This window comes from Rhinatrema bivittatum, chromosome 9 (assembly GCF_901001135.1).
Source record: "Rhinatrema bivittatum chromosome 9, aRhiBiv1.1, whole genome shotgun sequence".
Taxonomy (NCBI): domain Eukaryota; kingdom Metazoa; phylum Chordata; class Amphibia; order Gymnophiona; family Rhinatrematidae; genus Rhinatrema; species Rhinatrema bivittatum.
The window spans coordinates 78,593,648-78,607,004 of NC_042623.1; the positions used below are offsets into that span (position 1 = coordinate 78,593,648).

At 42.1% G+C, this 13,357-nt stretch overlaps 1 protein-coding gene across 2 annotated transcripts in view; it reads right to left on the reverse strand.

Annotated features, from left to right (window-relative positions):
• IL17REL (interleukin 17 receptor E like) overlaps positions 1-13,357 on the reverse strand; it is a 142,328-nt gene that overhangs the window by 72,477 nt on the left and 56,494 nt on the right. For both annotated transcript variants that reach the window (XM_029616471.1, XM_029616472.1), the window contains exons 4-5: positions 9,726-9,835; positions 6,213-6,327 (exon numbers count right to left, since the gene is read on the reverse strand). In XM_029616471.1, coding sequence (XP_029472331.1) covers positions 6,213-6,327; positions 9,726-9,835 — 225 coding nt within the window. The remainder of the gene's footprint in view (positions 1-6,212; positions 6,328-9,725; positions 9,836-13,357) is intronic.

Here is a 13,357-nt window from a genome sequence, read left to right on the forward strand (position 1 = left end):
TCGGTGCGAAACTGGCGGCGATAAAGGTTCTTATCTTTCACCGCCAGCGATGTCTCCGCAGCGTTGACCCCGGTGTCACCCCAACTCCTCCTCTTCCAGGGCCAACTCCACTCCGATTCCACCCCGATCATCCTATCGCACGCCAAAATGACCCCCTAAATCTTAATAATAGGGAAAACAACTCAGCAAAAGGTAAGTGCACAAAGAGCTGGGAGATGGAGGAGGTGGTGCTGACAAGGACAGTGACAGGCTTCAGGAAGGCAAGGGATAAAAACAGAGGATGCCTGGCGCATGAGAACAGTAATGAGGACCTTCGCAGCCTTCACTGAGTGCCGGTTGCAGCCCAGGGAAGCACTGATATGGCTATACTATTCTTCCTGGATGGCATGGAAAAATCTGCAAGGAGCAGCAGTTGAAAATCTAAAGGGGACCCAATTGGACTGGGAGTTGAGTTCCATGTGAGAATTTGATCTGCTATGGGTGTCTACGCATAAATTTGCTCTGGGCAGACTAGATGGGCCTTTTGGTCTTTATCTGCTATCATTGACTATGTTACTATATGTGTGTAACTCAACCAACTCTTTCATTTTTTGTTTTACTCACTATTGAAAAGACAACCTGTAATATGTAGGCAGCAGAATTGCCACCTACATATAGGGTTGCCAACTAGCTCCAGATTTTCAGGACAGGTTGATCCAATCCTGGTTTTACCCCAGTGCATGCTGGGACCAAACCAGGACTGGATCAACCTGTCCTGAAAATCTGGAGCTAGTTGGCAATCCTACCTACATAGAAACATATATGTTATTAACAGATAAGGACCACAGTCTGCCCATTACCACTTGCTTTCTGTGCTGCTGTAGACCCTACTCAAAGTCTGATCTCCTCCCTCTGTGTCTATCCCAAGCATTCCTGAATTATGTCACTGTTTTGACTCCCTACCACTTCTGCAGGAAATCTGTTCTACTGAACTGAGCATTCATTGCTCAAATCAGTTCAGTTTATACTTTATTTAAATGATTGAAAATGTTAAAACCCAGGCCAGCCCTTTGTGTGCTCAGGTTCAAGGAGAAGGGAAGACAACTGCCACCACTGCGCAGCCCATCTGACTGTCAATGAGCCGCGTTCTTCAGAGGAGGTCTAGCCCTGAAACTGGCAAGGATCCCCTGATCTATCCGGGCAAGCCCTCCGGGAAGAGGAAGAGGCAGAGTGCAAGGGATAAAAAGGTAAGAAGACATCCCACATCCCCTAAAACACTCATTCATGGACTTAGCTCTTGCTTTTCAGTCTATCTATCTAAGGGTCAGGATGCTGCAAAGGCAGCATTCACCTTCCTTAGGAGTCAAGGGGTCTCCGTCATCATTCAACAGCAACACCTACTGACTGACTCATGACAGCAGTTACATTGGGCTCTGGAGAGAAACCCAATTCATATCTTTGAGTCAGAAGACTAGAGTGGTTTACAGGAAAAAAAAAATCCAAAAACAAACAGGACCATCCTCTTCAATGCTAAACCCTTTACCTCTCTAACCCCACCCACTCAAGCACTAGGGAACAGGAAAGCCAGAACATTTTTCCGGAATTTTTTGAAAATTCTGTTCCGACCGCTCTGAAGATGGTAACATATTCCATAGTTGTGGAGCTATGCTAGTAAAAGCTTTTTAATGAAAATGTTGTAATCTAAATCCATTTCTTGCTCAGCCTTGGGAAAAAAAAACAACCTGTTATTAATGGTAGCGAATAGGCTGTGGCAGATTCTGGATGGGCTAAAACCCCAAGAATCTGGAGAAAAAAAACTGAAAAGTTTAAAAAATAAAAGGTATACATGACATGTTATTGCCTAATTAATGACCAGCCACAAATTAATAATCTAGTCCAGTGATTTTCAAACGGTGTGTCGCCAAGCACCGGCATGTGTATCGGGTGCTACCTGCAGCCAGCGGAGACCAGTTCAGTGGGGCCGAGGATCGGAGCACTAGCTGCTGTCGGAGACCAGGCCGGCGGGGCCAAAGACTGGAACTGTTCAGCTGGAGGCTGGTGTGTTGTGTGTTTGTATACATTTGAGATCGGGAGGGTGCTTCTGTGTCTGTGTGTGTGGTGTGTATGTGAGAGGGGGAGGATGCTTGTATGTGTATGTGATGTGTATGTGAGGGGGAGGGTGCTTGGGTGTGTATGGTATGTATGTGAGAGGGGGTGCTTTGTGTGTGTGTGTGTTTGTGTGTGTGTGTGGTATGTATGTGAGGGGGAGGGTGCTTGTGTGTGTGTGTGTGTGTGGTATGTATGTGAGAGGGAGGGTACTTGTGTGTGTGTGTGTGGTATGTATGTGAGAGGGAGGGTGCTTGTGTGTGTGTGTGTGGTGTGTATGTGAGAGGGAGGGTGCTTGTGTGTGTGTGATGTGTATGTGAGAGGGGGAGGGTGCTTTGTGTGTGCGTGTGGTGTGTATATGAGGAGGAGGTTGCTTGTGTGTGTGGTGTGTATGTGGGAGGGGGAGGGTGCTTGTGCGAGTGATGTGCGTGTGAGAGAGGGAGGTACTTCTGTGGGTGAATGTGAGCGAGGGAGCGTGCTTCTGTGTGTGTGTGTGTATGTGGTATGTATGTGAGAGAGGAAGGGTGCTTCTGTCTGTGTGTGTGAGAGAGAGATGGAGCATGTTTCTGCCTGGCTGTGGCTGTGAGAGAGAAAGGGGGAATGTGTATGATTGAAAGCCTGTAAGAGAGAGAGAGAGAGAGAGAGAATGTGTATGATTGAAAGCCTGTAAGAGAGAGAGCACTTTATGATTGAGAGAGACCATTTAGAGAGGTGACGCATGTAAGTATGTGAAAGACTGATCAGGAAGGTGAATGGTGTGTGTGTGTGAGAGAGAGAGAGAGAGAGAGACAGAGACAGAGACAGAGACAGAGGCTGGTTGTGATCCCTAAGGAAGAGGATTATGAGGACAGCTTCAGCAGCTACTGCTGCTTCTGGTATGGCCTCCAAGGGAAAGGAGTAGGAGAACTGCTGGAGAGATTAAGTAAAGGTGATTTTCTAAGTTCATTTTTCTTGATTGACTGCCATTTCAATTATTGGGTATTATGTGATATGTCTGCTGTTTTGAAATGTTTTATTGGTGTTTGGAGAATTTTTAATAATTTTAAGAGTTTTTAATTGCTTTTAATTGTTAGATGATGTTCTGTTCTTCAGCTGTTTTGAAACATTTTTTCATAAAGTTTTACAATTATTTCTGTATGGGAATCTATAGCAGCTTGGCTTTTTCTGTTTCTCTAATTGGAGGTGTATTGGTGCTTAGGGCCTGGTTTAATAGCTGTAGTTGTCTTTTTATAGGTAGGGTTGTTCCATTTGAGTGCATGCCATAATGTAGGTGCAACTTTGTGTGGATTAGTTTGTGTGCATTAGTGCAGATCCTGGTACTATGTTAGGTGCTATATTTCTGTTTCCATTTCTCCAGTTTTTTTACTGCATGCAGATTTGCTTTTTTAGTTTTCCATTCCAGTTTCTGCCTTCATATTTGTAATTTGTGGTCTTTCTGTACTTGGTGAAGGTCAATTTTATGTGTATGACCGAGATGAGGTATTTAACTAGCATGTAGACTAGTAAAATGCCTCACCTTATTTGTTGTGTTTTCTCAATAGGACATGCATTGTTGGAGAACTGCTGTCTTTTTATAAGTTGGGGTATTGTGCCTAGTAATAGAGGGAGTTTGTGGTGCTGTTATTGAGATAACACCAGAATATCTTTTTTGTATGGTGAGTTGCACGGGGAATGTTCTAGTTCTGCTTTATACCCATTGCTGAGGGGTGGGGCGGGGGAGGAGGTTCCTGTGGATGCAAAGTGTACATTTACATTTAGCCTTATAACTGTTATGTGTTCGGTGTGTCACGCATGTGAGAACTATCTATCAGGTGTGTCCCAACATGAAAAAGATTGAGAACCACTGCTCTAGTCTGAATAGTTCATAATTCACGGCCCATTGTATAAATGATCCACAACTGTCATCAAGTCCACCCATTCTCGGCAGCTTTGCCCGTGCATCTGAAGTGTGATTCAAAAGCACCCAACTTGCAAAGTGGGTTGTCCCCTCAGCTTCATTGCATATTTAGTGAGAGAAACTGAATTATAACAAATGCAAGGTTCATCCAGTCTGCCCATTTCCCCAACTTGCTGCCTTGTTGCAGACCCTCTTTGATCACTAGTTTTACTCTCATTACCCCATCACTTGGGATTTCTCTGTGCTTATGCAAAGCCATCTTAAATTCTCACATTTTCACCGTCACCCCCGTTGAGAGGCCGTTCTGTGTATCCATCATCTTTTCTGTAATGGAAGGCTTCCTTGGGTTATGCCTGATTCTACCTCTCCAAACCCTTCAGTCCCATGTTGCAGCCCTCTCAGCCCAGAACTTTCTAACACTTAGGCAAGCGCTGACTGACCTGCCTTTTCCAACCCTAAGACTTCACTGACTCTTTTGCTCAATCAGTAAAAGTTTTACGGCAAGCAGAATTAATGGGTTGTAGCTCCCACTTTGGCAAAACTGCAAACCAGTTCTTATAATTTCAAGAGCTCCAAAATTATTCATCTAGAACACTATGCATTGTTAAATGTACCAACAAAAATATGGCAAGCTATTGCACATCAAAGAGAAGTTCTCTGAAGAGTAGAGTCAGTGCCAGCTGTATAGTACATCAAACTCCCCAGTTTGCTCAAACCTACGCTGTGCCTTATTAACTTCATTTAAACCAGTATGAACTCTGCCCTTCACTAGTCTGGCTTCCTGTCAAGAGTGCAATACCAAGAAACAATTATTCTTTCATAGGAAATTCACAGAGGAGAAGAGCATGTGGTTTTAACTCCCTTAGCAAGTTCTTCCACTCCTAATCACATACAAAAGAAAGCATAGCCCACTGCACAAGAGATACAGATCTAGTCTCTTGACATTTTTTCCACATATACAGAAGAGAGTAAACAGGGTTTATAGCTTTAAACACAGCACTGCATTAGGATCACTTCCAACTTTGTTCTCATAGTTCCATACTTAAAATGTTTACAGCAGTTTCTGTGAGCACTACCTTCATTCGAATGTAGATTAACTCAAACTAAAGTGTACCCAAACTTTACAGAAGAGTCCTTTGATACAGTGTTTTCAAAAGATGCCTGTTACTGGCATAAAATAGATGAGACTCCTGATTGAAATGAAGCACTCAGAACCTAACTGAAAGCTGAGAAAAATGAGCAGCGAGTGAAACCGCACCATTATATTATACAATGGGAAATGGCAATGGGATTCAAATGCACAGAACAGGTGCATGAAGTGGTAAGAGAATAAATGAACCTGAAAGCATTTACATAGAGAAAATGAATGTTCTTGAAAATATCGGGGAAGGTTACATATTTCTAAGGTGTAATATTTGTGGTTAGATATGGGAAAGGTAGAGTGCAAGAGGGTACTATGCTGCTCATCCACTCAAGATGGTAGAATGCAAATGAAGAAGACAAAAAGAGACTGTCCTGGATAGGGAGAGATCACCTTGTAGGTGATCACCCTCAGTTGTCAGCAGCTGGGATGTATGCTTAGCAATGTGAGTCAAATAGCTGAGCAGATGCGATAGAGCAGTTGGTGTGTCATCTTTCTACTATGTTACAATGAATAAGGATGCTTTCAACTTTTCAACAAGCTTTGCTGTAGACCTGCATTGTGGTGATACTATTGCTTTCAAAAGTTAACGCAAGACATCCGTCATTTCCCATATTATAGTATATCAGTACTGTGAAACAAGGGAGGAGAAACAGTTTTACTACATGATTATATGACAGGATATTACCGAAGCAATATTAACGTTAATTCACTAAATGTGCATGATCTTGTCAAAAAAACTGAAAAGGTACATTTAGCTATTATCCCAGGAATTCTTTGCAAGTTGTGACACTTTTATTGGGCCGATGGATGAATTACGATAACGCAGTGTATGAACTTCCAAGTCTCCCAGTACCATCTTCAGATATGACCATCTTCACAAGGAACGTATGTGGTCTTAAAAGGTCATATACTTCATCATCTTTGAGTATTTCTTATGCTGATCCAACAAATCTGAATCTGAAAAGAATCCTTCTTTCTCCAGAACCAGTATGATTAATAGAGCTCTGCACTATGACAGCATAACACACACATACGCAAAGTTAATTGCTGTCTCTGGAAATCAGTCTGAAGATTTTTTTTCCTTACCTTCAACATAATAGTGCTGTTCTAGATTGACATCACAATAATTCGGTATTGTCTTCAGGGTTACATGGACATGTTGGCCTGGACTGACTTCAAAGCAGTTAAACTGGACTTGTACCTATTGAAAAGTAAATGAAAGGCATGAGATCTAAATACAGCTTGTTTAAGATTTCCTATGCATTCTTGAGTCTCAGATAGCAAAAGTGTGAGGCCCACCTCGCTCAACTGACTCTTGAGGAATGGGAGAGGATTCAGCCTTGCTTTGTAGGGCAGGTTTAATTAAGCATAGATAAATAAAGTGACTTAAGCAGAAAGTATATTGCTATGAGCGTCAATAAACTTATTAGGAGATTGAGATGCCGAGTGGCATTTTATATTGGTTTAACGACACAGCCAAAACAAACTTTGGGTTAGTAAAACCACTTAAGGCATATAGTTTGATTAGAGAAGACAAGCAGGTTGATCAGACACACCATATATTCACGTGACCACAGGTGGCACCAAGTGGAACAAACTTTCCAGACCTTTCTGATAAATAGGGACCTTTGGGCCTGATTCACTAAGGCTTTTTTCCCATTCTGTGTCTATGGGAAAACACACACCTTAGTGAATCAAGCCCAAATTTGTTTTCAGTTTTTATTTTATTTTTCCTGGGAATTTCAATATTGTAACAAAAAGAAATCAGTGGAAAAATAACTTTGCCACTGATTTTTCTCCTGTGTGTTATAATAAAGTCATTTTTACACTGATGTTTTTTTGTTATAACATTGAAATTCCTGAGAAAAATAAAATAAAAACTGAAAACAAAGATCTAGTGGTTAAGGCTAGAAGTTTTTATTACTTATGCTCGGAATTTCCCAAACTGCCTCAACTCCACAGTAGGTCCTTTCAATTTTCTTTATTCTGCTGGTACAGGAAGACATTTTTCCAGCAGCTTTCTTCAGCATTTGTGCTATTCTTTCTTCTGGCTTCATCTAATAAATTTATTAATATTATTCTTATTTTATTATGGTTTTCTCTCAGTTTGTCATTAAGTTTTGTTATATACATCAATGTTTCTACCAAATCAAATCCCTCTCCCTCCCACCTCTGATTTTTTTTTTTTTTAAGGGGAATCAGGACCAGGCTTCCAATTGTATTTTCTATTGCAGGCATCTTTTCTCTGAAAAGACAATTTTATTATGCTTTCATTTCATGTGAATATTTTTCTTTCTATGTCAGAAAAACAGGCTAACCGTTTTAAGTTCTGTCTCAAGTTCACATGAAAGATGTCTATCATTGACCATCATAAAGTGTGCTACATCTGCCTTGAGAACTGCCACGATGCTGATGACTGTTAAATCTGCTCCAATATGTCACCCAGAGCAGTGTAGTACTGGAAGAGCAGGCTCTATAGCTTCCTTGCTAGTCATCTTAAGCCTAGCCTCAGGAAGCTGATCTTAAGAGCTCAACATACAGCTCAGGAAGCAGACCAAGTTCATGCTGGCAGCCAGCCATCATGCAAGAAGTTCTCAGTCTCTGTGGCAATTCACTCCAAGGATAAGCCCAAAAATTCAGCCAAGTCTCAAAATCCTCACTTGAGTCTGAACAAGGACTCCACATTCTTATGCCAAGAGCTGCAGGTTGCAAGTATCAAATCTTCAGCAGAGGCTCCAATACATTGGCACAGTTCCTTGATGCATGACTATGAAATCTTAGATTTGACAGAGGTTCTGTATCTTAAGAAATGGATACGCCTGGAAGTTAGCATGACCTCTCAGATCAATCTGAGCAGAGCCAAACTTAAGTGCTTGAGTTGTCCTTCAAGTAGGCCAGCTACAAGATATAGTCTCTTCTTAGACTTCCCCCATCTTTGTCATCCACATTATTTGGCAGAGTTGGAAAAAGGAATCTTGCTTGATGCACCATTAGTGATGAATTTCGAGCATTAAGTCCCTTGATTACGATAGAAGCATCAAGAATCATTCCAATAGATGTGCCTCCATCAACACCAAGTGTGTTGACACTGACTCAGTTCCCCAAGTCAAGTCTAAGGCTAAGATTCATCAAAATATTTATTTATTTTATTTATTTAGAAACTTTTATATACCGGTATTAGAAAATACTATACATTTGGCATGAATAATGCCCATGATAAGGAAAATGGCTGTGGCTATGATAATTTTTGAGTTAGCACAACATGTACTATTTTACTGTGTGTGTGTGTGAGAGAGAGAGAACCTCCTTAAAAGCCAATATGTAAGTTTACTATTTATACCACTGTAAGAGGGGGAACTATTAACTCAGAGTGAGGTTTGGGGGTGGGGTAGGTTTGGGGGGGGCAGTTTTACATACACAGTCAGAGGTATGAACAGCAAAGTTGACATCAGTGAAGGTTTTCTGTCCTTTGGAGTGATTTGTACATTTGGAGTGATTTGTACATTTGGAGTGATTTGTACAATGTACTCTCTACCTAGCTTGATGCATTTTCTATCTAGTAAACTTACAGAGTAACCTCTACAGAGATTTGTTCTCTCTCCCCCCCTCTCTCTCTCTCTCTCCTGCCATTTGCAATAAAAACCTGTGCAGGTGCAATAAATGTGTGGGGGCAGGGAAATTAGCCTAACCATGCCCCCTTTTTTATTGCAGTTACTATTTCTGCTATATTTATTTATAGCATTTTGAGGAATCCAAGGGTAAGTTCTGCACCCTTACGGACAATGACAAAAAATGTGAAAAAAAATGTACATCAGATGACCTATAATGTTTATGAGTTAGCATCAAGAGCATCTGAAATTGCCTTAGAGATAATCACAAGGTCTCATGGCTGCAAGCTTCAGACTTTGATGAAGATGTGCAGGAAAAGCTTGCCAGCATTCTGTGCAGCAAATGCAATCTCTTTTGAGATAAGGTCAAGGAAATGATAGATATCATAACATTCTCTGTTTCAGACCCTTGCCACTCCCACATCTGAAATTGACTTTGGCACCCTGAAGTCACTAGAGTGGTTTTCTAAAAAAAAAAAAAAATACAGTCCCGTACCAGCGAGACTAATGAGGGGTATGATGGGCAATTCCTCTTTTCTGCAAGCTTCCCAAAAGATTGTGCCAAATTTTATGGTCTATGGGGCAAATGCTTCTCCTCCCCCCCTCCCCCCACCCCCCGGCCACATGGTTTGTACAATAAAGCATTGCTCCTGGCTAACCTTAGTCAGATAAATTACTTATTTTATGTTTTTTGTTTTATATTAACCTCTAAGTTAAATAAGCCTCTTAATTTGACTCTATGTTACCCAACCATCAAGTTTTATAATATATATACTATAGAAATCCACAAACTTGTGCAAATGCACCCAGGTAACACTAGACCCATTAATGCACCAGGTTCTGAAGCTGATTCAGACAGCACTTGGTAACCATAATATAGGCAGATTATTTCTTTGCGAACACATAAAATGCATGTTGAGTTAAGTAATTTTCTTTTAACTTAGGTAGGCTTTTATACTACATTTATTTGCAACCTTAAAGAAGACTGTACCTTCTGTTCTTTTGAATTTTTTCGTTTGGATCTGGTCAATCTCACACTCTGGCACTGAGTCCATGATGTATCCAATGAAAGGGAACAGATTTCCACTCCATGAATATTTTCTGAAGGCAAAATATATCTTTTATATGACCTTAAATTATCTTTAAAAAAAAGTTTAACTTATTCTTAACCACTTTTACACAATAATATTTATATTTAGAATTCAAGTTTCTATCAGAAGGGAATTAACATAGAACCAGCACTTTAGTTACTTTGAACTCTCAGATCTGGATAGCTGAAATTTTTATACATATCACTTTTAAGTCTTGTTAAGTGAATGTCTTCTAAATCAATAGTTTTCTTGACATTAAATTTAAGTTACATCCTTGCAGAGCAGGATATCTGACATTATGGGGTCTATGTACTACAGGTTTGCTCCCATTATGGGGGCAATTTTCAAACTGTCCACTTAGTTGCAAAGTTACTTGTACCTTATTTTCAAAGGGAACGGACACGTGTACTTTCCCTTTGAAAACTACCACATGTACAAAGAGTCCACATATTTTTGCACCTGCTTTTTCTGTGATTAAAATTTCCATGGAAAATAAAGCCATACTGTTACACACCCCGCCCGCGGCCGTCCCTCACACAGGCCTGCTCACCTTCATGGTTCCACAGCGGGTCCCAGGACGGCCTCCCTCGCGGTAGTTGCCAGACCTGCCAGGCCCCGGCGTCCCGTGGCGGCAGTCGCCAGGCCTTCCACTGCACGCCAGGCCTCTTATGCCGAGGCTCGGTGTCCTCTGCCATGTTAGCCATGCCCCTACGCGTGTGCGGACTGCCCGCACTCATGTAGGGCCAAGGGCGGGTCTTAGCTCAGCGGCGCACCCTGATTGATCCCTCGATATAAGGAAGTTCCTGTCTATGCTTCCTTGCCTTGGCAATCGGGTCGGTTTGTTCTAAGATTGCCTCTGTGCTTCTACCTGTTCCTGCTTGTTCCTAGTCTCGTTCCAGGATCCTTCTGTTCCAGTTCTGTTCCTGACTTGTTCCTGCATCCTAGTTCCTGCGTCCTGCTTGTTCCTGTGTTCGTCTGTCTGTCTACCCAGGTAGTACCCTCAGACTGACCTCAGCTTGCTCCTGACCTGCCTGCCTATCACCTGCCTCAAAGATCTCAGCTTGCTCCTGACCTGCCTGCCTGCCTGCCTGCCACCTGCCTCAAGACCTCAGCCTGACTTTGACCTCATCTGACCTCTGGGACCTGACCCCTGCTTTACTGACCAGTCCTCGGACTGACCTCTGGATCTTGACCTTTGCCTGCCTGAGCTTGTCTCCAGATTCTGGCTCTGTTCCTCGCCTTGTCATCACCAATTCTGTTCTGGTTCTCCTTGTTCCAACCAGTCTCCAGCTTCGAACCCGATCGCGCTCCCCCTGTGTCCGTGGGCACGCCGGACTTTCAATCTCTCAGGAGACCCTGCAAGGTCCACCTAAGTCCAAGCAGCCCAGGTCCCTACGGCTCTTCCCGGGGTGATCTCGGGCTTCCAGTTGTGAATCTCTTCACAGCCTCTGTCTCCTCCAGTGCTCCGCACCTTAGGGGCAGTTACCTCCTGTTCCCTTCAGGAGACGTTCCTTCACTGTCCCAGGACAAGGGGCCACCCTGAGCACAACACATAGGTGTCATTTTTCAAATTGCATTAGGGCCTTATCGCGGCGTTAGGGCCCTAGCGCCCGTAATAATGCCATAACACATGCGATAAATATCACGTCGTGAGATGCATATACAAATTTTAAAAATTTAGTCAAGTGGGAGGAGTTTATGAAAATGAGGGGTGCTTAACATTGCATGCGACAGCATAACACACACTATCGCAGGATTTAACTACACCTTTTTCCTGGTGTTATGGCTGAAATGGGATTTGAAATATTTATTGCAAATCTCGTTTTGGGCAGGGATCAGGGGAGAGGAGGGGGGAGGGGAAGGGAGAGAGAGAGCCTTTGGGTATAAGGTATAAAAAGATGAGATTTGTACAATGTACTCTCAACCTAGCTTGACACACTCTCTACATAGCTGCTGTCAAGCTAGGTCGAGAGTACAATGTACAGATCTCATCTTTGTGTACATTTCATCACTCCAAATCACATAAAATCTTCATTGATGTCTACTGTGCTGTTCGTACCTTTGATTGTGCATGTAAAACTGCTCCCAAAACCTGGCCCACCACCAAAACCTCACCCCAAGGTACTACTTGCCCCTCTTACAGCGGTATAAATAGTTTACTTATATGAGAGCCTTACAAAGAGTCTCTCTCTCTCTCTCTCTCTCTCTCCCCCCTCCCTATGTGATAAAAGCCTGTCTTGGCACTTTTCAGCTTGTGATGTGAAATAAAATAGCAATATGGTATCAGGAAAATTACCCTAACCACACCCCTTTTTTACCACTGGCACTATTTTTCACAATTTTATAGCAAAATGATAAATCTAGGGGATAGATTTTAAAATACAATCTATGGGGTTATTTTCTGATCCTACCAAAGACATAGCCCCAGGCATACATCTCCACAGTCCAGCTTAAAGTACATGTACAATGAAACCCAGCACATACGTGCGATGGCAATTTCTGAGACACTCCATTTACCATTTACCCAGGTAAATGGCTTTGAAAATTGTCCTCTAGGTGGTCGATATTCCAAAGATTTACCTGACTAAGTAAATCAACTAATTTAAAAATGTGGCCCCTTTAGCTGGTTATATTTGTGCAGTTAAAATCACAAGTTGGAAACATTATAGATATCGATAAAATAATAAGTGGAGTGGAACGAGTAAATGCTAATCGGTTGTTTACTCTTTCAAATAGTACGAAGGCTAGGGGACACACAATGAAGTTACTAGGTGATATATTTAAAACTAATATGAAAAAAATATTTGTTTAGTCAATGTATAATTAAACTCTGGAATTCATTGCCAGAGGATGTGTTGAAAGCTGTTAGTGTAGCTGCATTTAAAAAAGGTTTGGACAAGTTCCTGGAGGAAAAGTCCATAAACCATTATTAATATGGAGTTGCAGAAATCAGCTGCTTATCTCTGGGATAAGCAACATGGAATTATTGACCCATTGGGAGCCTGCCAGGTACTTATGATCTGGATTGGCTGCTGTTAAAAACGGGTTATTGGGCTTGATGGACCTTTGGTCTGACCCAGTATGGCAAGTCTTATGTTCTTATGTTCTTAGGTACACATTTAGCCAGGTAGGAAAGGGGCTGGGAATAAGGCGTTCCTGTGGGTGGGCTTTTAAATTTAGCTAAGTTCAATACATAGAAACATAGAAATGACGGCAGAAGAAGACCGAATGGCCCATCCAGTCTGCCCAGCAAGCCTCACACATTTTTTCTCTCATTCTTATCTGTTTCTCTTAGCTCTTTGTTCTATTCCCCTTCCACCTCCACCATTAATGTAGAGAGCAGTGATGGAGCTGCATCCAAGTGAAATATCTAGCTTGATTAGTTAGGGGTAGTAGGGGCAGTAACCGCCGCGATAAGCAAGCTACACCCATGCTTATTTGTTTTTACCCAGATTATGTTATACAGCCCTTATTGGTTGTTTATCTTCTCCCCTGCCGTTGAAGCCGGGAGCTATGCTGGATATGCGTGAAG